Genomic DNA, 27,021 nt, shown 5'->3' on the forward strand with positions numbered 1-27,021 from the left:
CATCATATTATACCTACTAAAAAAGTCCGTGTTTTAAATAATGATACTGAATGCAGGTCAATTGCAGACAAAAATGATATAAGAAATTGGCATAACTTCTTGAAAATAACTTAATCCACCCTTGCAAAACATGGGTCCCTCTCTCCTTTCAATGAGCTGCTTAAACATCACCCCAACCCTAAAGGGACCATGGTTTTTCCTTGGGCTTATTCATCAGGCCATTTTTGAAGGAGCTTTCTCTCCCCGGTACAATTAATTTGGGTATTGCTGGAATTACTTATTTGTCACTTGCTCGTTTATACAAACCCCCAATGTATATCTTGACCCTATAGACATTTGGGTTCTGTTTTATTTTCTTCTAAGCTGCTGGAAATACTTCCACATTTAAGCAGTTTAGAAAGGATTGTTATGCTTTCATTTGGGAAAAAGTGTTAACTCTAATACCTCATCTTCTGCTTTGCTCTTAATAACCCCTTTTCCAATTTTCAAAAGATTTTATTAATAATGTTGTTTATGACTGAACAACTGTTATTAGCATATTTGGTTTAGGTGAACTCTACATCTTGTTAGCACATATTTCCATATACAGACAGCTATCTTGAGAGCTGGCACAGCCTTTAATAAGCCTCATGAACAAACAATACTCGTTCTAATAAAAGATGGATAAATTAGTAGAAATCTGTGACCATGGCCTGTTCTTCTGATTGCCACTGATGTTCTGGCAGTTTCTTACCACTGAGGACTATAAACGGCAGTGTTCCTAAACATATACATTTGGCTCTAGTTTAAGCAACTAGTAGCTGGCTTTAAAGCAGGACCTCAGGCAGCAGGGGTGGCTGAAGGGTTTAGTGCCACCTCCAGTCCAGGTCGTGATCCTGGAGGCCCCGGGATCGAGTCCCATGTCGGGTTTCCTGCATGGAGCCTGCTTCTCCCTCTGCCTGTGTCTCTGCTTCTCTCTCTGTGTCTCTCATGAATAAATAAATAAAGTCTTAAAAAAAATAGCAGGAACCTCTTGAAACCTGTATAGGGTCCCAGAGTAAAAATACATTTTAGATTTGACCCAGCTCATACAGCTAAAACTAAAATTCCTTGAGATAGTACTTATCCTTACTGTATTCAACACTAATATCTCTATTCTACATCCCCTCCTTCCTTTTCTTTCTGAATACCAGCTGTGACCAACTAAATTGATTTGGGGATCTCTTAAAGGATTAGAACCCACAGTTGAAAACCACTGCTTTAAAGCACTGTAACTGCTGGGTGATGTTGCTATGACTCAGGGCATCACAGTGTCTGGGTGGGGATGTGCCCTACACTGCTGACCTTTGCTCTCTTTTGCTCCCCTCCAATCTCTGCCACTCCTCAAACACTGTCCTTTGTACTCATTGCTCTTCATTCTACTTTCTGCCTTTCCATGCAACTCATTGTTGTCATGACAGCTTCTGCAGAGCAGACCTGCCCAAATGCAATGGCATAAAACAAACATTTTCTTTAACTCACATTCAGAAATTCAGAAAGAGCATGGAGGGGTGGACAGTGTGTACTCTACAACATCGAGGCTAAGTTGATTCATAGCTGTCTCTACAGGCCATCCACTCCCATGGCACATGGCACTTTCTCATGATGGAATTGGGGGAGCTGGACTTCTTATGTGGATTCCAGGGCCAAGTATTTCAGCTCACCAGGCAAGAAACATGCTGCTTCAGAAGTAATGAGGCACTTCTGCAGCCATCTACTGATTACAGTGGGTCACAAATTCCCCATTCAAGGGGAGGTGAACTAGACCCCACTTCCTGATGGTGGAGTGGCCAAGTTCTAGAAATACATGGGTCAGGAGATGGTGTTAAGAGTTACGTTCTAAACAGTAATTCCTCTCCTCACTCTAATTCCGAGGCAGTGATCTAATAATCTGTTATTTAGGTAGACCCACATGGTGTCAACTAGCACTTCAAACATAATGTAGCCAAGCTAATCATTGTCCTCTTCCTTCGTGTTCCCTATCTCAGTACAACTGGTGGGAGAAAAATCCCTATGTTGTATTTTAGACAAATATGCCTGAAGCGACTTATCACAAATTGCATGTAGATGGAAGGAGAGAACTCAGCGTAGCTTGGAAGCTCCATGCAGTCTAAGGGATTCTGTCCATATGGAACATAGGCAGGTTTTATAGTCAGTCTCTGGAATTAGACAAGTAGCCATTCTTCTTCAGACAAAGAGCTGACAGCTCACACTGACAGATGTTACATAGCAGTTTTGGTGGTTATGTCTATTTTCACACATCCCCACCATGTTCCTCCCTCTCCAATCCCTGAGTGCACGAAGAGTCCCTGGAAAAGATTCTACTTGTCCAAGTTCTACATCACCATCTTTCTTTTCATATAAGCTATGAAACCTTCAAGTGGCTAGACAGGCAGCATGAGAGTTCAGAATGGCAGTTCTCAAGGTGTGCTCTGTGGATCTTTAACCTTTAAAAAAGTACTACTCGCCAAGTTTTGGTATGATGCAAAGAAGAATGTCCACAGTTATCTCAAAAAGCTATTCAACTGCTCCCTCCTAACCTTTCCAAGCAGGCATCTGTGTGAGGCCAAACTGTCTTTCACCAAAATGACATAGCTCAACAGATTAACTGGGGGAGCAAACATAGGAGCCAGATTTTTTTTTCCTATTAAGTTCATCATCAGTGAGTTTTGCAAAAATGTTTATTGTCATTCATTTCCCCCTTTGTGGTATAGAACATATACTTATTTTCCATAAAAATATTATTAAATGTGGACTCATACTGGGTTAGGCTTACTATTATTATCTTAAATTAATTGTTATTAGTAAGTGAAGTTATGATTTAAAGTGAATTATTATGAACAGTGATTTTTAAAAAAAATTCTCAGTTTTAATTTCCAATGTGATCAAGACTGATAGATATAATCCACATAAACCAAAGCCCTTTGGGGTCATCAATAATTTTTAAGACTCTAAGTTGGTCTAATGACCAAAAAGTTTAAGAACCACTGGTTTAGGCTAAGAATTCACAGACTTGATTGCTGAAGCTTAACTTCACTAATGATCCCATATATTAGCTGGCATTTGACTAACTTTAATAAGGTATTTATAAATGTTCATGCCTCAGTTTCCTTACCTCCTGAGAGAAGTAATTACTCCTCCCTTGCAAAGTAGGTGTCAGGAAGGCAGTAGATAACAGATACAAGCTTATGATGGTGCTGGGCAGGTAGGAAGTCACACATACACACAAAAGTCACTATTAATATGCCCATGGACCATCGAATTGGCCTCAGCAACCTCTCCTCCAACTGCTCCCTCTTGTTCTTTTCTCTCAGCCCCTGCCATAGACAATCTTCAGTCTCCTCTCTAGTCTAGGTCAACATTTTACTAGACTCCTCCCACCAAATCTAAAGACAATTCTTGGTCTTCTCCCCAAAGCCACAAGTCAGTTCATGGCTGTACCTCTTCAGAAACCAAAGCCATCTCCCTGGCAAAGTCAGAATTCCTGAACCAGCCAGCCAATTCAGTAACCAAGACCCTCTCTGAAGTGGCCTCATCCCCACTCTAGAGCCTGATGTTTATAAATCATACCTTGTTCTGGAGAGACTGCTTCATGCTAGTGCTAAACAAAAGGGTGCCATCATTAAATATATTGGGGAAACTCAATAGTTACCCTCATTTTTTTCTTTCTGAAGGACTTGCTCGAACCGTTCAGGTGTTCATGTGTCCTGTGGCCACTAAACTGGAACACAGAACACACGTGTGCAGTCTGCTGACCAGGGAACCTTGCTACAGGGATGTCTCAAAAGCTAGTGTTTAAAAGGACACATGTGAGGGAACACTGCTAGCCTTATATTCCAGTGTTTGTGGGCAGATTCTTTACTATTTCCTAAATTTGCCATGTATCCTGGGTGTTGTTCTTTCTGTTCCCATGGCAAAGAGAGGTCTACCTATTATCTCCCAACACTCAACGCACATACACCTGCCTCTCTGCAAAACCACCTAATTTCTCAAATCAGGGTTAATTATCCTCCTTTTCTGTTCCTCTGCTTTTGATGAACTAAAATTCCTGCCTTGTAATGTTTCAGTTAGTTGTTGGTATGTGTGTCTTTCACTAAATTGTGAAGTTGTGGGAGGGGGGCAGCAAAAGATAGAATATTGATTCAGGTCAATACTTAGCAAGAACCCCAACAGCAGAGGCACAAAAGAAACATTCTGTCTTTACTCAATATTTAGTCCAAAATTGCTCAAGATTACTCCTTCCTTAGAGTTGAATGAGATATCAAGTTCTAAAACAATGAGATCTTGGCCCATCTTATTAACTGAAAAAAGTAGTAAAATTAAAATACTTGACAGATATCATAAAGGAATCCAACAGAAGATATCAGACCAAAAGCAACCACAGAAACTACAGGTCACTTCAATGATTGTATTAGCGTTCTCAAGAAAAACAGACTCCACAGCATGGATGGATACATGATTTCCTTAGCTCTTTTATATATGATTTATGTGTTTATATTTACATGTAATTTATATCAAATTTATTATAAAGAGTTGGCTCACATGATTATGCAAGCTGAGAAGTCCTATGATCTGCCATTTGCAGGCTGGAGATGCAGGAAAGCCAATGGTATAAATTCTAAACTGAGTCTGAAAGCCTGAGGACCAGGGATACCGATGGTGTAAGTCCCAGCCCAAGGGCAAAAGACTGAAGTCTCAGCCCAAATAGGCAGAGAGAAGGGAAAGGGTTCACTGTCCCTCCACATTTTTGTTCTATTCAGTTCCTCCAGGACTGGATGATGTCCATCCACAATGAACTTAAGTTCATTCAACCATAAATATTTATTCAGTGTCTACTACGTGTCAGGCAAATGAAGAAGATACAAAGACAAGCAAAAAAAGTTCTTCGTCTCAAGAAACTCCTAGCCTAGAGAAGGAGGGGTGGAAAAGGATAAATTATAAGGGAGAGTGCTTATGGTAGAGAAATCTACAAATACTATTGGAACAAGAATAAAGAATTAATTCTGCCTGGAAGAATCAGGGAAAGCAACATAGAATAGGTTATTATTTGACTTGGTTTTGAAAGTAACCAGGAATTTACAAGGAGAAAAGAATAAAGGGTAAGCCAAAGAAAGGGAAAGGAGATGCACTGCCAGAGGCCAAGACACACGTGGTCAGTATTTTGAGTTTGAGTCTTCACCACCTTCTCTACCCATCTTTGATAGTGTAGTAGATCAAATAATGACTCCCAGAAATATATCTATGTCCCAATCTAAGTTAAAGACTCCGAGATGGAGTGATTATGCTGCATTTTCAGAGTGAGTCCTAAATGCAGTCCCAGGGACCTTCTAAGAGGGAGGCAGAGGGAAACTGGACACAGGTAGAGAGGAAAAGGCCATGTGGTTTTGGTGGCTTTTGGGTGATGTGCTCACAAGCCAAGGAATGCTAGAAGCCACTAGAAGCTGAAAGAGATAAGAACAGATTTCCTCCAGAAAAAGAAGAGCCCTGCCAATGCCTTGATTTCGCCCAGAGTTACTGATTTTGAACACTTACCTTCGGAACTCATGAAAGCATAAATTTCCATTATTATAAGTCACCACATTTGTGGTAATTTGTTACAGCAGCAATAAGAGGCTAATACAGATGTTGTTGGCTATCTAACTCTGGTATCATTTCCTGACATCCATGGAATATTCCAGAATAATCTTACTCTCTTCATCTCTACCCCCCTCTCTAATAATTACCCTGGGTGATTTCACTGCCCATGTAGATCATCCATGCAACACCTTAACCTTACCTTAACCAACACCTTAACCTTCCATAAGCTCTTTGACACTAATGAGCCACCATTCCTCTAGTTTCACACCTATACAGACATGCTTACCAATAAAAACTCCAACAGCCTGACTTCTGACTATCAATTCCTAGTCTCAAACCTCTCTCCATTTCCAAACTTGACAAAACCTCTTATGTCTTAACCCATCCATTTGCCCACCACATACAGGCCTTCCTTCTCCTTCCCATACAGGCATCACTGCAACAATCCTTTTAACAGAACCCACAGGTGAATCTGCCAAGGAGTTCACAGAGCAACAGGCCTCTCACTTGCCAGGGATCCTTTAGAGCATGAAAGAAATCCCAGCAATGTGTTCATAGGGTCATATGGTTTTGTAAAATTTGTGAAGTGGGATATCTTAACCACACTGGTTAAAATTGCTATCCCTGTGTGCTCTAACTTCTACTCTATCACATTTCCTCCCATGTCAGGTGGCACTGGTGTAGCCACAGACAGTTTTTGGATTCAACTAAAGGGAAGCTGGGTTGAACCTACATTTAGTTTGGATTCAGTGGGGTTTATTTACATGGTTCGTGGTCATTTTTGTGCAGTTTAAGTCCCTGCTAGTTACGTAGTACACAAATGGCTTCAGGAAAGCCTCTTAATGCCCTTTCAGCATCTCTAACCTTAATTGTAACCGGAGGCAGAGAGGCAGAAGTCCTATGGCACTCTCAAGTGTCCTGGGGCAGCGAGCATTGGTAATATAGTCATCATGCTAGTGTCAGAGCCCCGTGTCTGGAAAATTCTCCCAATCGCCAAACATGCAAAACTATTAATGGGGGGAATTCAGTTCCCACTAATACACAGTGAAAACAGCCATGAAAGAGAAGCTCTCTTCTGCCAAAAATCTACTCTGTAACATGGCATATACAATCATAAATGAGCTACCCATCTTCCATCTCTTTTTTGAGAATCATGCAAAATCAACTTTATTGGAATCTCTGTGTTTGTAGCTCTCAAAAATATTTTCAAATCCTATCAAAAGCTGTAAACAGAAGAATAAAAAGGTTCTTAGAGTTCTGGTAATCCAATTAATGAAGAGCATTAGTATTTAAAATTCTTGTTGATTTGGCACAAAACATTAGCATCAGTGAAGAAAATGTGAATCTCCTACCAAGCCACTAAAGATCAGTGACAACACTCAAATCAAAGTACACTGGGTATTGGTCACTGCATAAGTAATCTTAAAAAGCCTTGAAATTCTACAGCCTGTCTGTAAAAACATTTTGATGGAGATTTTTTCCAAATCAGAAAGCAATGCTAAAAATTTACATAAGCTGTAAAAAGAGCTCTCCTAAACTTTCAATAGAAAATTAATTTTGATGCACCGTGCTCTTCTCTCTCTACAGAACTGCTATTGCCAAATTACTGTCAGATGAAGAAGAGATCAAAAGCACTCAGCCAAACCTGGGGGGAAAATATTATAAAGGGAGTTAATAGAATATTACATTACTTTCACGGATTTTGTAATGTTTATAGTATTTGTTAGTTCCTTAAAATCTGTAAATTTGTCATGCTTTGTATTGTCATTTAAAATTGTTACTTTTGTTTCCAATTTTGTATTTTTTGTTTCTTAAAAAGAACTCACAAAGCTGAATTGCTTCAAGTTTACAAAACTAAGTCTTCCCTTGACAGAACACTGGTCTTTCTCAGTGCCTTGCCTTTGGAACTTTGACCTCTAACCCTGGATGAACCCCACCTAATAAATGTAGAAGGAATGATAGTGTCAGAAAACCATTCTTTCCTGCTACTCCTGAAATAAGCAAATCAGACAGTGTCATCACTGGCATATACTGAACCATAAGGTAGGTTATTAACAAGCTATCTACATGATGTCCAGTTACCACCTCACAGATTACTTTCCAAATGCAACGGGATGGATGTATCCTTACATACAATGAAGACTATCCTAATTGACTGAACTTAGAATTGCTAATAGAGGGACAATGAGGCATTATGTCTTTCCTGTAATGGTGCAAGTCGGTATTGCATAGCCTAATGGCATCACTACTATGAAGTACTCTTGTCAACAACCTGGTTTAATTCTGAATATAATTAAACCTTTGTGCCTACCTTCCAGCCTACAGAAATGCAGGGGGTAGAAGAAGGTGTTAAGGAACCCTACAAGTAAACAAGAAGAGAAATCTAGAAACTGGAACATTCTACAAAGCCTAGTCTCTTCGCAATTTTTCCATGAGTTCTCTCTCAATGTCATAGAAAAATAAAAAGCTAGGAGGACTGTCTTAGGAGTAAAAGGGGACAAAGAAATATAATCAAATGTGTGAACTTTAACCATATCCTAATCCTCTTCATCTCCACCCTCTACTCCCAAAAAAACCCCACAACAGTTACAAAAGACATGTGAAAAAAATGGGGAGTTTTGAATATAAACTAATTACTAGGCAGTGCTGGGGAATTATTGTTAACTTTCTTCAAAGTGACAACAGTAATGCATTTATATAAAGCAATATATTTTTAGGAGATACACATTAGGAGTTTTGGGGGTTGGGTGAAGTTACCCTGATATGTGCAACTTACTTTCAAATGGCACAGAAACTTCTCTTTACCTTTGAAAATTTTTACAATTAAAAAATTGGAATAGGTAAAAAAATATATTAAATCTATTTTTCTCTCATTTGGTCACTCTAACCAAGAAGTTTTTAGTAGAGTCAAAGTAATTACTCTCATCAAACATTAGCAGTGAAGCAGAACCAAAGTCTAGAGGCTAATGTTTTCAGAACTGCTGTATTAAACTAAAGAATCTCCTAGGGTCCAAATGCATCGTGGCCTGCTCAATTTGTGTTTATGAGTAGCCCACGGGAATTTTTAGACTGCTAACTGCCACACCGGATGGAAAAGTCACGCAAGAACAAGGGGCAGGGGAGAGACAGAACTGAAGCAAACAAAATTTTGTTTGACTTATTTTATTGATTTTAGGAAGAAAAGGAAGTATGATTCATTTCAGGGACACTGCACACTTCCAGTGATTGATCTCATAATAAAAATGCTTAGTTAAGGACTTTATAAAAACACCCTCAGATAGACTACCTCTTTGACTCCTTAAAACTGGCTTAGGAAACGAGAAAGCAAGTCATATTCCCAATGGACAGAGGAGGAAAATGAGGCTCACTGAGAGAGGCTGCAGGATTCCCCTGAGGTCCCACAGCTAGCCCAGATCTTTCACACAGGACCTCTGTCCTCTAGCATGGTCACTGAGTGGCTGTCTCACAGAGGGTCACATTCATTTCTCTGAGCTTCACTTTTGGACTAAATAGCCTTCGGCTCATATGAGAAACTGCAGAGGTCAGAGGTAATCCTTGGCATCAGACCCCCTTTCTCCCATCAACGGGGCTAAGGAGCAAGAGCCCAGACTACAAGGAGGCTACATACTTCCCTGCTGTGCCACCTTAGAGGCAGGGACGAAGCTTCTTCAAACACAGTTACCGACCGAGCAGGGGCCCAGGATTTGCAAGGGAATGAAAAGACCATGCCTGGTGCAGCCATCACTAAAACAAGGTACAAACAAATACTGTGGGAAGCAAAAGCACTAGCGATGAGTGTGAGTACTTCACCCTACTGGTCAAGTCCAACCCCTTGCAGTGCCTAGTGGCTGGCTGTTTGGAGTGGCTTCCCTCCATAAGAGGCTGTAACTGGGGGAAATTACTAATTCCGTGGCTTTCATAAAACACAGAGGTCCACCAAATGTTTGCTTGGCGGGGTTTTTTTTTTTTCTCTCCCCAGAGGGCAGCTCATTAAGTCTGACAATAAAGCGGACTTTGTTCTAAAGATTTACACTGTTTTCCCAGTGCAAATTCTAATTGACAACCACCAGGAGAATAACAATGCCGAGCAAAGAGAGCTCTGGTTTCTTCCATTCTTCCAAGATCCATCTCAAAGAAGCCCTGGCTTCTTAGTTTCCTGGACCAGTGTTTAGCCTGGTCTTTATTTAGACACAGGCAGAAGCAGATGCTTGGGTATCAGAAGTTTATCATTCAAAGTAGTCGAATCTTAAAAATCAAAAAGATTTGTTCTTTCAAACTTCAAAGGATAGAAAATTTCATTTAATTCCCAGGCTCAGGATATCGGGTCCCTCCATGCAGAATAAGCATATTACGTAAAAATGCAACCATGCCTTTTCCATGGAAAGGGGGGGGTGTCCCTAAAAAAAATAAAGTGCATGATGATTGAGAGTCTTCAGAAATGGTTGCGTGAGAATATTAAAGGCACAGCTATTCAAGTGGACTCATCGTGGAATAAAAAGTTCAAGTATCAGAGAGAGTGATTTCAATATGAATGTTGGGTGTTGTAGTCACACACGAGTCTCTCGTCTACACAGAGAACCAAGTCACATCAAGCAAGTCAGGGAACTGTGAGTGACAAGGTATAGAGAGGGCTGTTCAGACAGGGGACAGACATTACTGGACCCTTTCTCAAAGAAAACTTTGAAGATTTTGTTAGGCTTTCTTCGTGGAACTGTCACAAGATAACAATACAGTTGCAAATGAGTGGTGTTCAGTGGTCACATCACTGCCTTTTGCAGACCAGCTGCCAATGGCTGCCTATGATGGGAAATTAGCATTAAAGAAGAGACTCTCTCGAGGTTACTGGGCTGACACACAGCCCAAAGAGAAATGCTCAAATAAAGTACAGCACCCAACACAGCCACATAACCAAAAGCAAAATAAAACTGCAGTCTGGAAAGAAAAACAGCAAAAGACAAAATATAAAAAACAAACAAACAAAAAAAACACCTTCTTACTTCTTCCTGCATCTTCCTCAATCTCCCCCTTCTCCAAAGAGTATCTAGATCCCTAGAGTAAAAATAAACAAAAAACCATGTGTTTCCAGTAGTATATACAGACTAGGAGAAGTGAAACTGGCAGGAGAGGTAGGGGAATAACACAATTCATCCTCCTGTTTTCTAAACAAAAGCAGAAGAAGGAACCAAAGCTGGAAAGCATGGTACCCCAGGCAGGAGCACCAGACCCAGAGTCAGGAGGTCCAAATCCTTAACTATGCTAGTGTCTACCATGAGCTGTTTTGAAAAGTACATTAACTTCGTGACTTTTCTTGTCCTCATCTGAAAAGGAAGGATTCATCTAGATCAGCAGTGGTCCCACTGTATTCCTTTGAGTCCTAGGGTTGCCTCTAAGATGACCACAGCAACATGGTGGGTAAAGCAAAGGGAGTGGGGCCCCATGCATGCTCTCAAACCTAAACAGTTCATAGTTGACCCATTTTACATACTGAGGTTTTGAGTCTTTTTAAAAAATTTTTTAAAGATTTATTTATTCATTCATTCATAAAAGACACATGGAGAGAGGCAGAAACATAGGCAGAAGGAGAAGTAGGCTCCCTGCAGGGAGCCTGATGTGGGACTCATCCCAGGACCCCAGATCACGACCTGAGCAGAGGCAGATGTTCATCCACTGAGCCACCCAGGTGCTGTCAAGTGTTTTGTTTAAAGAGTTCTTTTTTTTTTTTTTTTTGTTTAAAGAGTTCTATTACCAAGACACTTCACAAGTGAGATGGCTTAAAAGCACTAGACCCACATACCTTGTGATTTTTATCTATTTTTTTTAAATTTTTATTTATTTATGATAGAGAGAGAGAGAGAGAGGCAGAGACATAGGCAGAGGGAAAAGCAGGCTCCATGCACCAGGAGCCTGACGTGGGATTCGATCCCGGGTCTCCAGGATCGCGCCCTGGGCCAAAGGCAGGCGCTAAACCGCTGCGCCACCCAAGGATCCCGTGATTTTTATCTTGATAATTAGTGGTTTCAATGTGCCTCTTTGCATCACTATTATTACAATCAATGAATAGATAGTCTCGTTAATATTGATCCTCCAATCTGTGTGTACAATTCTCTTATTCCTAAAGGGTGAGGGAGCTGAAGGTAAGGCAAGGTTACCAAAATCACAGGGCTCAGCAACTGACAGGATTCAAACTCAGAAATGTCTGACATTAAAGTGGGTAAGCCCAGTGCTGTCCTTAAAGAATAAACTTCACTGTAAAAAAAAAAAACTGGTGATCTCATTATTATTGCAATTCTTTCTCCACAGAACATCAGGTTCTTCATTTGTATTCTCTGAGAGTAAACACTTACCCTGGTGAGATGAAATGAATAGCCACAAGTTCTGCCCAACAAGCAAATCTGTTGGGTACAGGAAAGCCCAAAATGTTGGCAAAGCCTCCAGGGCAATAATGGTTGTTAAGAACTTTCAAAGCAAACAAAACTCCTAGAAGAGAAGAAAGAACATACAAATATCAACAATCCAACTGTGCAGATAATCAACATTTACGAAGAAAACTAACTGAAAGTGAAAATGATTGACTGTATTCAACTTCTTGCTTTGAAACACTCTATTCTTTACAAGTCAACCAGGCTTTTGGTAGAAAGACAATGTTCACGGTAATCGTCCTTTGGATGTTTCTTAACACAAGTTCACACTGACTTTCAGTTGCCAGAAAATACATAACACGTAAAATGGGAATAAAATACATGAAACGGTACTAAATGCCACTGAACTGTTCACTTCAGAATTGTTAATTTTCTGCTATGTGGTTTTTAACTCCATAAAAAAAAATTAGCAGTAACGTGTATTTTTCGAACCTCTATGGAAAGACACGTTGAGGGCAGGGCATGTTTCCTTTCTTCTCCCACAACTGGCTGCATGAAGATATATCTTAAAGGGAAGGGGGACAGATGGTAGGAGACGTAGAGGGAAGAGTCAAATTTCCTTCTGTTGCAGGACTATTTCCCTCCTCCCCTCACATCTAACTCTTAGAACACCTAATTTTGGCCCTGATGGCAATTTCAGTTCTGTGAGATATGTATAGAATGACTATCATAGTTTCTGAAACATAGTGAGCATGCCATGGTAGTGTGCGGTGCATATATTTTAATGAAGTTATGGAGAGGCTTACTCATCGTTTTAGGGCATTCCTTATCACAGATACACACCAGTGGGTCTTTCTACCAGGAAGGAGCAGTGTGTATTTCTAGAACTAGATCTCCTACAACGCTACTTTGGAGCAGACCCTAGTGCAAATTGTCCAAGAGTGAATGATGCAGCATTAATGTAGGTCTATGCAAGGTCTATGTCCTTCTTGTGCTCCAATCAACCGTTTCTCCAAAATCCAAGCCCAGCAATCCTGAGCCCTCACCAAATGGAGACCCTCGCTTCATAAAATGACGACAGCCACACCTCCCTTACTGTCTTCACCCAGGCTACCTTAAAGATTTGTCTGCCCTACCTGAGAAACCTACAGCACAGTTCCTTCTGAAGCCAGGTTCATCCGTAAATTCTGCAAGAGCAAATTCCAAGAACAGGTACACCACTCCGGTGAGTAGGGAGAAGGTGATGATGATGTAGGCAAACCATCTACTTCCTAGCCTTCTTTCCAGATTTATTCCTTTCCAGAGCATGGATGCCATATTGAAATACAAATGCCAATCATCTGCATGGTGAAGAGGAGAAAGCAGTAAGCGCTGCCAGTCTTTTTGCTGGTAACACTTCTCCACGCTAAGGCAGGACTCATACAGTGGTTTCAGAGGATTCAAGAAGAACCAGACGTTGAGAGCCAAAGTTGCTAGGGTGACAGGTGGAATATTGTTGATTCCAACATGGAAGATTTGAGAGAGAAGCAGAATAAGTCCAGCATTAATTCCCCTTGATCTCCGCTGCATGGTTTATCAACCCAGTGATGGGAAAATGTGGTCAGGCTTTAGGAATCTGGAAAGATATACCGGCAGCTGAACCTAAAACATAAAATAAAATGCACACGAAAATTTATCAATTAAGACTTAATATACCATAAGGCCTACTCATTTAAAGATGAGCTTACATTATACACATATCCCACCTCCCATCTGACAGAAACATTGATTTGCAGTGTCTTCCAGGGTAACATCAGGATGTTGGCTGCCATCCTTCCTCATTTTACGTTCTAAAATAAAAATTTTCTCCCATATCCCAAATGGATCAGTTAATGGATGGGTATACTTTCTCTGACAAATATGCCATGTAAAAAAAAAAAACTGTCTTCTTTAGAAATAAACTTGTAACATCATTAAAAACCTACAAAGATAGTGTGTAAATATTTAATAATGATTTCTATTCAGAACACTGAACAGGATTCTTTACCATCTTAATTTTTTTAAAGAAATATTCAATTTTGATATATTCAACAGAGTCTGCCCCAAGTTTTTAAACCTCCACAGGCATGTTTTGAAATGCAAGCATTTAGTATCTTTTACTTCATATTGTCAGTTACCGACTGCTAGGATGCTTTATCTTCACAAAAACTTCCACCTTTCGAAGTTACTTGGTATATGCCAAATCCTAGATTGCACAGTCACCGTGTTCAAGGAGCTCATTTCCTACTAAGAAGTAAGCTAACAACTGTCGCACTATGTTCTAAACACAGTGACAGAGGAAGCCCAAATCCGAAGTACACAGGTCAGCCTGGGATGGTGACAGGACTGAGGTCTTACAGAGTAAAATGGAGTTAGCAACAAGAAGGAGAGTCAAGTTACGCGGTACCTCTCCGTCCCCTGAACCTGGGCTGTCCTTGTGACTTGTTTGGCTGACAGAATGTAGACGAGAGGACACTATTTCTGAATGTGGCCCTTGAGATGATCCACAAGTTTCTGCTCTCTCTCAAGACCCTCTCAAGCAACCAAGTGGACAAGTCTGGGCTAGCCTACTGGATGAGGAAAGACACAAGCTCCAGTCACCCTAACGGCCCTGGTCACTAGTTAGCTAATGCCTCAGAAGCAAAGCTGTCTAGCTGACCAGCTGCTGACCAAAGACACAGAAGTGAGTCCAGCAGAGCCAAGCCTAATTTGCTGGCCCACAGAATAGTGAGCCAAATAAATCACATTTTAGCTTTGCCAAGCATTAGAGTGGTATGTTATGCAGCAATTACTAACTACCATAGAAGGTATTTGATTTGGTGAGGGCCTCGGTTATGCTTATGGCAAGAAGCTAGTGAAGAAAGAGACATAGACTAAAGATGCAAAAGATACACAAAAAGAATTAAGTCCTTGAGAAAAAGTCCTAGGAGAAAAGCCTTGTCCAGTCCATTGTAACAAGAAGGAAGAAGAAAAATATGAGTAGGCATATTTTTAGGGAAGAGGAGGGCCAGGATGCTGGAAAAAGTTCTTATCTAGTGTTTTTTATCTGTGGAGCTTCTTGGACTCCCAACCAAATATGAGACTTACTCCGATATCCTAAAGATTCATTCAGACAGGGCACTAGAAGGTACATGGGCTTTGGGGTAAAGATGGGTATAGTTTTTTAGAAGTTGTGACTTAAGGCAAATTACTTAAACTCTCTGAACTTCACTTTCTTCTTTTTAAATTAGAAATGATAATACCTGCTTCCCAAGATTACTGTAACATGTCTGAAATGAAGCAGATGTTAAATATACAGTCACTACCTTTTTTCATTACTCTAAGGTAATCTCACCTATGCAAAAAAGCTTTGCAAATGATAGCATCCTAATAAGGCTCAAATATACTCCCCTCCTCCATCTTCTTCCCTTATGCATTCTAAGAAATCACCAAGAAAAAATTATACATTAATGTGTGCATGTTTATATGTATATGCCCCTCTTATAGCACAAATCTAGTTTTTTTTAATTATTCCTATGGGCTTATTATTATAGTTCTGTCCCAGTCTCATGAACTAGAGAACTTAATAAAATTTCAACTGAAGAGCTCAGAGCTCCTGGGTTATTTTAGAGAAATGGTCTATATTTTTCACACTGACATTCAAATCGATTTTCAAATCTCCACTTATTGTGTCTTTTTTGCAATATTACCTAAATAAGTTTAGTATCAAACCTCAATACCTATGACAGGAGCAATGGAAAAATACAACCTTGATCATTAAATAATCAGCTTACAAGTAATCACAAAATGAACCCTTCAATCTCAGGATAAATAGTGTTCTATGATGCCAGTGTATGCGCAGCACAAAATCAAAACCATTTATGTCTTTGCTTAAGAAAAATCCCTACCCCTTCCACCCAGACTGGAATCAGCAGTGACAAAGAGTATATATTTGAAACTTCCCCAGTTTTATCTCACACTGCACCTAGGCTCATTATGCATTTGCTTGACTTCTGCTCAAGCCCAAGGGTTCCTCTCCATGGGCATCCCTTCTCACCACCACCTCCTGCTGGTGAAGGCCTCTGCCTCCCTGGGACACTCTGCTCTCCTGCACCACCTCTCCTCTGCTTTTCACTTTTCCTCTGACCCTACTTGCTTCTGCATGAATTCATGGAATTCCACTCTCCTGCATGGTTTCTAGAATTCTTTTTGTCATTTTGATTCCCAAATTACTATTTTGCAGCCTTGATTTTGCAGTAGGTCTCAGAGGGTATAATCTTATAGGAAGAATACAGCCTGTCTGATCTCTTGGTTTCCGAAAACTGAATTACCCCTCCTTCTCACAAAATGCCTACTTAGCCATTCCTTAGGTCACTCATTTACTTCATAAATATCAAGTGCCAAACGCATGCCAGTCTCCATGCCAGACAGTAGAGGTATAGCACAGAACAAAACCCTTATAATCTCAGCCCCTAAATAGCCCATTTCTATTTGCTGAAAAATAGAAAAATACTGGCTGTAGAAAATCAAAGGATGAATAGAAAGATGTGGTTCATATTTGCAACAAATGTATACGTAATGGGAAGGCAGATATAACCAAAGCCAAAGTGAGAAGTACAGACCATACATTGGGTTCCATGTTTACAAATAGAGGCCACTCCAGTACCAGTGTGGGGAGAACATTAAGTCTGGGGTTTTAAGTAGCAAAGATAAATGGGCATATTTCATACCATTCCACTTTCCTTCCAAATAAGCTAACAAGTCAGCCTTCAAAAGTGACGGATGCGGCCTCTAACAAGGTAACAGAAAATGCATGTGTTCTACAAGAAGACCAAATCTGTAACTTGACCATATGGGCCAGGTAGGCATAGTTCAAATACCAAGGAGAAGAGATTACAATAAGTGAGCACTGATGATAAATGAATGTTGTTTTGTCCTGTTCATCAATATATAAAAATTTTCAGACTGCTGAGCCAGAAGAGAGACCACAGAGGCATGATCAGTTACAGCAACTCATCTATAAGCTGGAAACCAGTTCAGTGTGTTTGGTTTGGAAGTGATTGATTTATTCTAACTTGTACCCAGACCATAAAGCAGTTACCACAGCCCAAGGAAGAGCAGACTAGTCTCTGCCCTCCCTCACCTCATAAACACATCCTTCCCCTCACCTTCAACCTGCCCCGAGCTGAACGCTGGACCATCCCCTTCCAATTCTGCTCCTTTTCATTTTTTTTTTTAAGATTGTATTTATTTATTTGACAGAGAGAGAGCACAAGCAGGGGGAGCAGGAGAGGGAGCAGCAGAGGGAGAAGCACTCTCCCCACTGAGCAGGGAGCCCCATGTGGGGCTCGATCTAGGACTCTGGGATCATGACCTGAGCTGAAGGCAGACGCTCAACCGAATGAGACACCTAGGTGCCCCAATTCTGCTCCTCCTCCACGTTCTACATCTCAGGACACAGAACCTCCCACTCCCCTGCTGTTCAAGGCAGAGATGCAGGAAACATTTTTGACTGGCCCTTTGTCCTCACAATCCTACTATCCCCACATCCCATCCACCACACTCTGTTAATTCTTCCACAGTTTGTGTAGATCTATTTCTTTCTAGCTGTTGAGCCCTACTCCAGTCTAAGCCACCATCACACCTTGCCTGGATTATAACCAACCCCCTAACTGGATTGTCTGCTTATCCTCTTAAACCTACCTGCCATTTGCCGCCACCACCCAGAGCAATCTCTGTAAAACTGAAACCAGATTCACCTGCCGTAAGCCTGCAATGGCTTATCATTACGGTCAGTATAAAGTCCAAACTCTTTACAATAACCACACACTTGTGACAACCACTACTCTGCCCAGCTACTCTGGTCTCGGGCGCAGTCATGGTGTTCCCACAAGGCACTCCCACCCCGGGAGCTCTGTGACTGCAGCGGAAATGGCCAAGGGCAGAATTAACCTTATCTGTTTTGTTCACCCCTAATTACCCAGAGCCCAGTACAATGAATGGCATAGAGTCAGCGCTGTATAAGTTATTTGCCCAAGGACTCAAGATTAGTATTTTTTTTTTTTTTTTTTTTTTAGTATTTTTTAATATACCCACATTATATAATCAGTAACACGAACTGAAAAGACCATGATCTGCTCATCTTCTAAGTATTTTTCCTGCACTTGGAGCGACCTTCCCCATAGCACTATGCATATTATTCCGTTTACATTTTGGTTCCAGAACAGTGTTTATAACATTTATCTCAACTTTACAGAAATAAACCTCTGATCCATGTAAAATGTATTAATAGGTTGTTTTGCCAGAACTATTTGATTAAAAAAATGGCATTTTAATTATGTAGTAATACACACTAGACAGCACTATATCAAAGTTGTGACAGAGAGAAATGGAAGACTTCCTGAAATATTGAAAGGAAAATTAGCCATATTTACTTTTAATGAGAAATTAAAAATTAAACAGATATGTAATAAGAAAAACTAAGTGGCTAGAACAAACAAAAGAAACTGAATTCGTAACTTGGGAAACCAATGAGTCTCAAGGGAGAAAGGGGTTTTATAAAAAGGGGGAAAAATCTAATTACAGTGATCCTCTGTTCTACTTACAAAGCAGAAAATATTTCATCATTATCATTTACTAGGATGGTAAATGTCTCCATTTTCAGTTAAAATGTTCTAGAAGAATTCAAAACACAGAACTGCAAGAACAACTACCAGTTACAAATTATATCCCCAATGTGTTCATTTGTTTGCCAGTTGATAGACATTGGGTTGTTTCTGCTTCTTGACTTGAATAATGCTGCTAGGAATATTCACGTATAATTTTTTGGTAGTCACACGTTTTCAGTTCTCTCACATATACACCTCAGAGAATTGCTGGGTCATATGGTAACTCTATGTTTAACTTTTTGAGGAAATGCAAACTGTTTTCCAAATTTCTGCACCATTTTGTATTCCTTCCAGCAGCATTTGAGGATTCCAATGTTTTCATATCCTCAACAAAACTTGTTTTTATCCACCTTTTTCATTTTAGCCATCTGACTGGGTAGGAAGTAGTACTTAGACTTCCCTAACAACTAATGACATTGAGCAAATGCCTAAATTTAATTGCTTAAAATGTAATATAAGCATGCATGTTGATAGGTACGCATAACCATACAGAAAAGTTCACGCCCCCTCTCTCCCGGTCCTTCTCTCTCTCCAAGAAACAGTCTAACAAGCTCAGGTCAAAAGAAGTCTTGGAAAGAAAGATGGAACCACAAAGAAATTGTTCTGGTTAGCCTGCCAGGATTTTAGCACTGCTATGCCCCTGGATGTGACGTGTTGAGAGGGAATATGAATGTACTTCACTAGCAGGGGCATGGCTCAGGCCAATTCACTCGACAATGAATATTGTAAAATCGTTTGAAAGAAACCGAGGATTAGTATGTTTTATTGCTTCAAACAAAGCAAAAATGCAATGGCAACAGCAGATTATACTAAACATAAGAGAAGCTTCCTCTGCTTTTTTAAATTATAAGAGCTGGATAACAAATTAGCACATCATAAATATGACATTTTTTGGGTCAAAATATACACAAAACACAATGCATTTTTTTTGTTTCTTAAGAAATTAAACTTTTCTAGGAATAAACTGGACTGGGCCATTTCTTCTCACTCCCTGTCTCAGGCATCCTATCATTCATGGCTTTTCTAATCCAAACTCAAGAAATTGTTTTCTCTAGTTCTTACTATAGGGCCAATAGATGGAAGCATTTTAATCTGGCACAAAAAATTCTTTGTTCTTCCAATGAAACTTCTTAGCATACTTTTATTTTTCCTAACAGGTATAAGCTTCCTTAGGTCCCAAAAGAAAATACACATTTCCAAAATATTTTTGAAAAAATAAGAAAAAAAGAAAATAGTATATTGTGATATGTTACTGCATTTAGCAAAAAACAAGAATTAATTAACTAAATGTTAGCAAAGTAATTTGTTTCCTCTTTTCAAATACATGAATGCATTTCAAAAAGCCCTACACAGCCTATAGGCAATATATGGCTGTTAAATGCAATACATAGTTGTATGAGTAACACATAAATTATGCTTTTAAAACTTAATATTTAAATATTAACTGTAATAGCAAATGGTATGACTTCACATCACTACACCATGTTCAATTTACCAGAATGCATCATCTACCTGAGCTGATTAGTAAATGGGGAGTCTTGGCAGTACTGGGTGGAATCTTTGTCAGAGTACCATAATTGTTTAATGGCAAGTTGCACATAAATGACAAATTCTTCTGGCCATCTAGATGTGTTAAGTGGCATCATGAACCACAATGTTAAGGTCAAAGAATCAGAGTAGGACTCTGTTTTCTTATTTCATATTAAAGGCAGAGAGATCCAAAGAAATGAAAACACTCAAGTGAATGAAAATTGACTTCATGAATAAAAAATGAAAACAGGAATCGAATTCTATTAAGAAGGTAATGGGATCCAGTCATGAACATTGTGACACTCTCAGTAATTACATCCTATTTATGGAAATATCTACACCTTGGTCTCTTTCAGAAGAAACTGGGAATTGAAAGCACTCTTCCTTTTTGAGGGCTTCTGATAATTCCATTTATTCAATGATTCTCCAACCTCATATGCTTCGCTGTCACTACAACCACATGAGAAACTGTCTTACCTAGCTCTATAAAACCATTAGACTATCACCCGAAAGCCAACTGGCTAAATCGCTTTGATTTTAAGCTATGAGTTTTTTAAAAACTTTAAAAAGAGTTTTTAAGACATGAGATCTCCTCCTTCCTCTTTTTCCTCATCTATCATCTCTCCAAATGAAAACAAATACAAGATTTCTCACAGCTTAATAAGGTGATGCCCAACTGTTGTTTATAATAGCCTGACTCGAGTATGAATGTCATTCATGTGGAAGACAGAATCCTTGACCTCTGAAGGGGATGGGATTTAACACTACTAAAACAACATAAGAATTAACAAAATGTTCCAGATAAGTAAGAAACCATGAATAAGGGCATATATTATATGGTGACAGACCTCACCAAAAGTCAGTCCCTAATTACTGGATACTCTTCCCCAATCCACTTATACAATGCCTAACTAGATTCGCTAAAAATCCAATCTCATCACGTTATCCCCTCCCCCCAATCCATCTTGTTTCTCACATATGATGGCATTCTCTACATCATCATCATAAGACTGAAGAGTATCATAGTTAACAGAGTGGACTCTGAAATCTAATGGCTTGCATTTAAATCCTAACTCAACTGCTTGGAATTGTATGATCTTGGTCAAATTCTCATTCAACCTATGCTCAAGTTCCCTTGTCTGTAAAATATATACTAAATAAGACTTGCCTCAGAGTTGTTGATGAGTTAATATTCATCAACCATGCAGGACAAGGCCTGAAGCATAATAAGCCCTCTACCAGTATTAGCGGATATTAAATTTTTACACTCGTCATCTAATCAACTTCAAGTATTTCAGCCTAGGATTCAAAGTCTTATAATATTTACGTACTTCCCCAATAATAACTAATATCTAACGTATTTATTTACAGTTTTCAAAGTAGTTACATATAATTTGTTTCATATAGTTCTCAAAATCATTGGAAGACAAACTTGGTTCCATGCTATCCACTAGATCTACCCAGCACTTGCCAATAAAAATCCCCTAATGTCCTGCTACCCATCCTGAAGCACATTCTATAGAGCTATCCTTATGTACTGCAGCTCAGTGGTGCTTCTGCCCTTGAGACTTTCTAGGGATGTTCAAAGGTCAGCCCTCGGCTTTCTCTGTCCAAGGTGCTTAGTTAGTGGCCACCTCCACAGATGGACGGTCGGTCACGTGGGGCACTCTCACCACTAGAGGTCGCCAAAGCGAATTTCACACATCCCATGGCCTACATTTTAAGTCTGCCCATTCCAAACGCAACTGCCTGATTTAGTAGGAATCCTTTCAGCAGTTTTGGTGGGAAACCATGGAACAGAGAAAGAAATTCCGTTTTTCTTACATAGATAAGCCAAGATGGCAATGCTTATAAACTAGACTATGAGGACTCAAATCCAGTCCTTCCTACCAGATGGTACTGCTTATCTGGCTATCTCTGTCTCTCACTACTGCAACACTTACTACCATCTATTCCTGAGAAGCTGTCCCAAAGTCTGCATGTCCACAGCATATAACAAATGCCTTGAATATCTGCAAGTAGTTAAACAGAAATCTTTGGAAATTCTAGGCTGGGATCTAGAGGCAGGGCAGAAAATAGTTCAAAGTTCTGCTTCATAACCAATATTTTTTAATTTAACTCACTAGATTAGGAACCCTGAAAAACGTCAGCTACGTTTCTTTCACATAAATGCTTCTCGGAGGGTAAACTCAAGTTTGGGAGAACTTTCTGAAAGTACGAAAAGGGAATAAAACAATGTTTTATGTTTAGTTCAATCCCTACTCACATGGTGTAAAATTTTATTAGAACTAGTTTAAGCAGTAATGAGGAAAGAGTGGTTAAAAGTGTGAAGATTTCAATACTTAACCATTCAGCAAAGGGCTTCCTTTTATGAAAAGATCTCACCAAGAGAGATAAAGCAGAACAATATATTTTAAGTTAGATATTGCTTTCAGCGATAATAAGGGTCACTGAAATACAATGTCTATTTAAAAAAATTATTACGAGGAGAGAATTACATTTTTAACACTTCAAAAGACATAAAAGGCATCTTAGAATAAAATCCCTAGAAAACAAACCAATATGAAGAAATTCTGGGATTTAAACAGTAAAGTTGCTGAGGGCAAAAGGGTATGCTAGCAAGATTGGGAAAAAATGGTTAAGACTTGCATAGTTCATAAATATACAGAGGGTGTCCATCGGGGGAGATGGTTAATCTTCATGACCATCCCCTCAAATACCCCAAATTAACACACAATCTAATTAAAAAGGGCATGTATGCTATGCAAACACAGCTTCAAGGCATCCCCTAGCTACTAGCCCCCAACCCTGTACCCCACTTCCAATCAGATTTCTACCTGAGACCCTTAGATGTAGAAATTCTAGAGCCATCAGAATTCCTGGAGTCATTGCATGCAGATGTTTTAATAAAATTTATTTTGTACACACAAAAACAACTGAAGCAGAACCATGGTGGTAGCTATGAGAAGTTTCAATTAAATATGGGAAGGTGACTTCAAATAACACAATAATCTACTCTGAGCCACAGAAATACATGCCCACGGCAATAAATGAAATCACCAAAAGAAAGTGTCAAGTCAGGACCTGATAATCTGTTCTATCCTGTGTATTCTTAACAATATTCAGGAAGTGATAAGATTCAGAGTGCTTAGTGTGAAGGTTCAAACAACTTCACCTAAGAGACAATATGGTGCAATAGAAAGTCCACAAGGTTAAACAGAAGACATCAGCTTCCATCCTGGCCCCACCATTAAGAAAGAAGATAGAGGGACACCTGGGTGACTCAGCAGTTGAGCATCTGCCTCCTGCCCAAGGCAGGATCCTGGAGTCGGAGATCGAGTCCTACATCAGGCTCCCAGCAGGGAGCCTGCTTCTCCCTCTGCCTATGTCTCTGCCTCTCTCTTTCTGTGTCTCTCATGAAAAAATAAAATCTTAAAAAAAATAAAAAGAGAGCAGAAAGGCCGAATATGCAAAAGATAAAACAAGAAAACAAAAAGCCACCAACACTACTACAACAAAAACCAAGTGTTCCTACTTCACTAAGGACTGACTGGGGATGGGAAAGGCTTCATCCAGGGCTGAAGGTGTTGGCACTCATGGATTATCTTGATGGGTTACTGGGTCCCTGCCCTGCCCTCACTGTCTACCACAGCTTGGCGCTCCTCTACTGTTGCGTCTGACTCAGTGATCTTGGTTACAGAGATACTCTTGAAGTAGTACTTGGGCTGGGGCTGCAGAACTGGGCCAAGCCCTTCTAGGAACCAGAAAACCAATATCATTGTCTTCTTTGGCCCTATAATGAGGTCACATGTCATCAAACCTGTTGAAAAGTCTCTGGTTTGGGGAATAATGAGCTTACTTCCCATAAAGGCAACACACTCTGGAAAGAACTGCAGATTTAGGAAATGCTTTAAGTTAGTTTCAACAACAATAACAACAGAAGAGCTATGTGTGTCAGTTTATTTATACAGAGCAGAGGAAATTAAGATTCATAATACATTCCAAGGACCCAGGGATTTTGTCAAAGTGAAAGGAAAAGACAAAGCCTTGGTAGTGCTAAGCAATATGCTGGGGATTCCCTCAGCAATTTGAAAACTTTAGGTAAAAAGCATAAAGAAGATTAAAATGAACCAGAGAAACTATTCTCGGTGAGAGGGCACTTCTTCTCCCAGTTCCGCCAGCTGTTCTGGTTCTGCTCATCCTAGGTCTGCTCCCTGCTTTGGGGGGGTCCTCAATGTTCAAGAACACCAACTTCTGGAATGGTCCATTTCTTTGGGCTGAGTTGGATCATTAAGTTGCCTTGTGGCACACAAAGCTCAGAAAGTTTGAGTCTGGTCATAAGACGGAACTATCTTCCCCAAACACAGAGACTGATATTCAGATGGAGCAAGAGACACAGAGATGCACACAGAGAAATCCATCATTAGCCATCAACAAACAACATACTGACCATCTATCACAGGGGAGGCAGAGTTATTAGGCTCAGAGAAAGAAAAAGACAAAGTGTGTATATATAACTTTCTTGTTTCAAGTGAGTTAAGAGGTTGCTCTGGGGTGCCTGGGTGGAGCAGTCAACTGATGTCGAACTGTTGGTTTCACCTCGGGTCATGATCTTGGGGTCATGGGACCGAGCCCTGAGTTGGGCTCCAAGCTCAGTGTGGAATCTGCTTGAGATTCTCTCTCCCTCTCCCTCTGCCCCCCACCCCCACCCCACTCTCTCTAAAATAAATAAATCTTAAAAAAAAAAAAAAAAAAAAAAGGAGAGTTGCTCTGATTATTCCCTGCACATAATGAGGCAGGTAATAGTGTTTCACCCCCAGGGGGTGATCAAAGATGTTGATTTAGTGAAACACAAAATAGTTCCACAGAATAACCCTACTTTTGTTCTATCATGGTCTCAGAAGAGTCTGATTAGATGATTCTGTAGTAAGGAGGAGTCCCAATACGCACAGATACTTTTACTCCTTTACTACTGCACATTTGCTAGATGGCTTTCAAACATTTTTCACTGGAATCAGGGAGAGCCATTCAGAAGATCACACACACATACAGGGTCTCTTACATCACCTTGCCTTGGATTTCTCAGGGATAAGATCATCAGGAAAGGTCCCCTCCACTGTAACCCGCCCAGAATGTGCAAGACCAGGATGGTAGCCCCTTAGAAGAAAAATCAGGCATTGTTCCTCTCTGTACTTCCCCAAGTCTGGGAAAAACACCAATGTGCAAAAGTCTAGATGAGGTGGGGGCCTTCTGATTTCATAAATCCAACCCCAGCAACCACGAAAAGGAAGAAATTCATTTGTGCTTCTTTGTAACAACAGAACAAGAGACCCTGCTAAGAGTCTCCCCTGAAGCCCCTGTAATTGTTAGACTTAAAACACTAAGTACCTGACCTTATTTTCTCTTACTCTTCTATGCCTAGTTTCCTGATCAGGTCATGCTTGTCTTGAGGTCTTTGCTCAGCAAAAGCAGCGATTACAATGGCTGCTGTGGATCAGATCACCCAACTATTCTGTTTATTAGCTGTCTTAGTTACCTTGAGCAAATTCTCTTCAATCCATGCTTTGGTTTCCCCACCTGTAAAAGGAGTGGGTATGAGGATTTAATTGGCATGCTCTGGATGATTAGAGCAATTTGTTTTGGTATTATTATGCACTGGGCTTCGCCCAGAAGCAGACATTGAAACAAGGGTCTCTGTGCAAGTAATTTATTTGGGAGGTGACACACTTGGGAAATATGATAATTTATTTGGGACACAAATGACTAGCAGGGGAGTGGGAAAACAAAACAGGGAAGGCAAAGCAGCCACAAATGTATGCATTATCAAGCAAGCCATCATGACGGGTGCCTGGGGCTTAATCTCACTGGGAAATCTGAGAACTAGTACAGATATGCCCCAATGCTATCTATCCCTCAAAGGGCTAAGGGTCTGCCTTAACTCCCTGTCACTTGTGGCTTGCCACAGCAGGCAAACCAAATGACAGGGGCCAGAGAAAACACTCAGGCAAAGACCTGCAGGTCTTGGAGGTTAGAAATCTGTCAGAAGGCATGAAGGGGATGTGGGCAGGGCCCTACTAGCATCACTCCCTGACCCGACACACATTCCCTCTCTCTCCTCCCAACCCATTAGTTCCTCCTCAACTGCAGAACCCAGCTCTTGTGCAGGCTCCTCACTGACACTCCCTGACCACAGTGCTAATGTCCCACAACGCTCTCTGAATAGATGGCACACCACTGTCAATAGGATGTCACCAGACCCTATTATCATGTCCTCCAAACTGCATGTTTTCAGTGTCTTGGGGTTTGAGAGCACACACTCTGGAGTCCAAACTGGTCCCATTGATTGGCTTTAGGATCAAGTGCTGTGTGAACTATGCAAGTCACCTAAATTAAGCCTCAGCTTCTTGCTATGAAAATGGGGAAGTAATAACAACAGCTAAACGCGATCCTGGGATTCTTGTAAAGGTTAAATGGATGAAAACATTGAAGTGATTAAAATAATGCCAAGTACACAGCAAGCACTCATTAAATCTCAGCTATTGCTTTAATGACTTAAACAGAAATACTCATTTTCTCCCAACTGAGCTTTTCTAAAATGCAAGTCTACAATTATACTTCTTACTAGTTCATCTTTGGGAGGACTGCTCTCAAACCTTACATCTGCCTAATATCTGATGGGAGTTAATTTGTAGATCAGGACCCAGAGATGGCAGGCTGTGCCAGTGGTCCGGCCCACATCACAAACCTAAACCTCAGTCCATCTGCACTAATGAGAAAGGCCTTACTGTTAATTCCTTAACCTAGACACCAATACGAATCCTCCATCTTTGGCTTTAGCTAGCTTATCTTACTCTAGAAAACAGGACCGGGAT

At 40.3% G+C, this 27,021-nt stretch overlaps 1 protein-coding gene across 6 annotated transcripts in view; it reads right to left on the minus strand.

Moving 5' to 3' along the window:
- The window catches only part of RHBDD1 (rhomboid domain containing 1), a 126,207-nt gene that overhangs the window by 84,473 nt on the left and 14,713 nt on the right, over window positions 1-27,021 (minus strand). For all 6 annotated transcript variants that reach the window (XM_026006339.2, XM_026006338.2, XM_072719370.1 and 3 more), the window contains exons 2-3: window positions 13,091-13,595; window positions 11,940-12,072 (exon numbers count right to left, since the gene is read on the minus strand). In XM_026006339.2, the coding sequence (XP_025862124.2) occupies window positions 11,940-12,072; window positions 13,091-13,523 (566 nt within the window). In that variant the 5' untranslated portion in view covers window positions 13,524-13,595. The remainder of the gene's footprint in view (window positions 1-11,939; window positions 12,073-13,090; window positions 13,596-27,021) is intronic.

Source organism: Vulpes vulpes, chromosome 9 (genome assembly GCF_048418805.1).
Source record: "Vulpes vulpes isolate BD-2025 chromosome 9, VulVul3, whole genome shotgun sequence".
NCBI classification, from domain to species: domain Eukaryota; kingdom Metazoa; phylum Chordata; class Mammalia; order Carnivora; family Canidae; genus Vulpes; species Vulpes vulpes.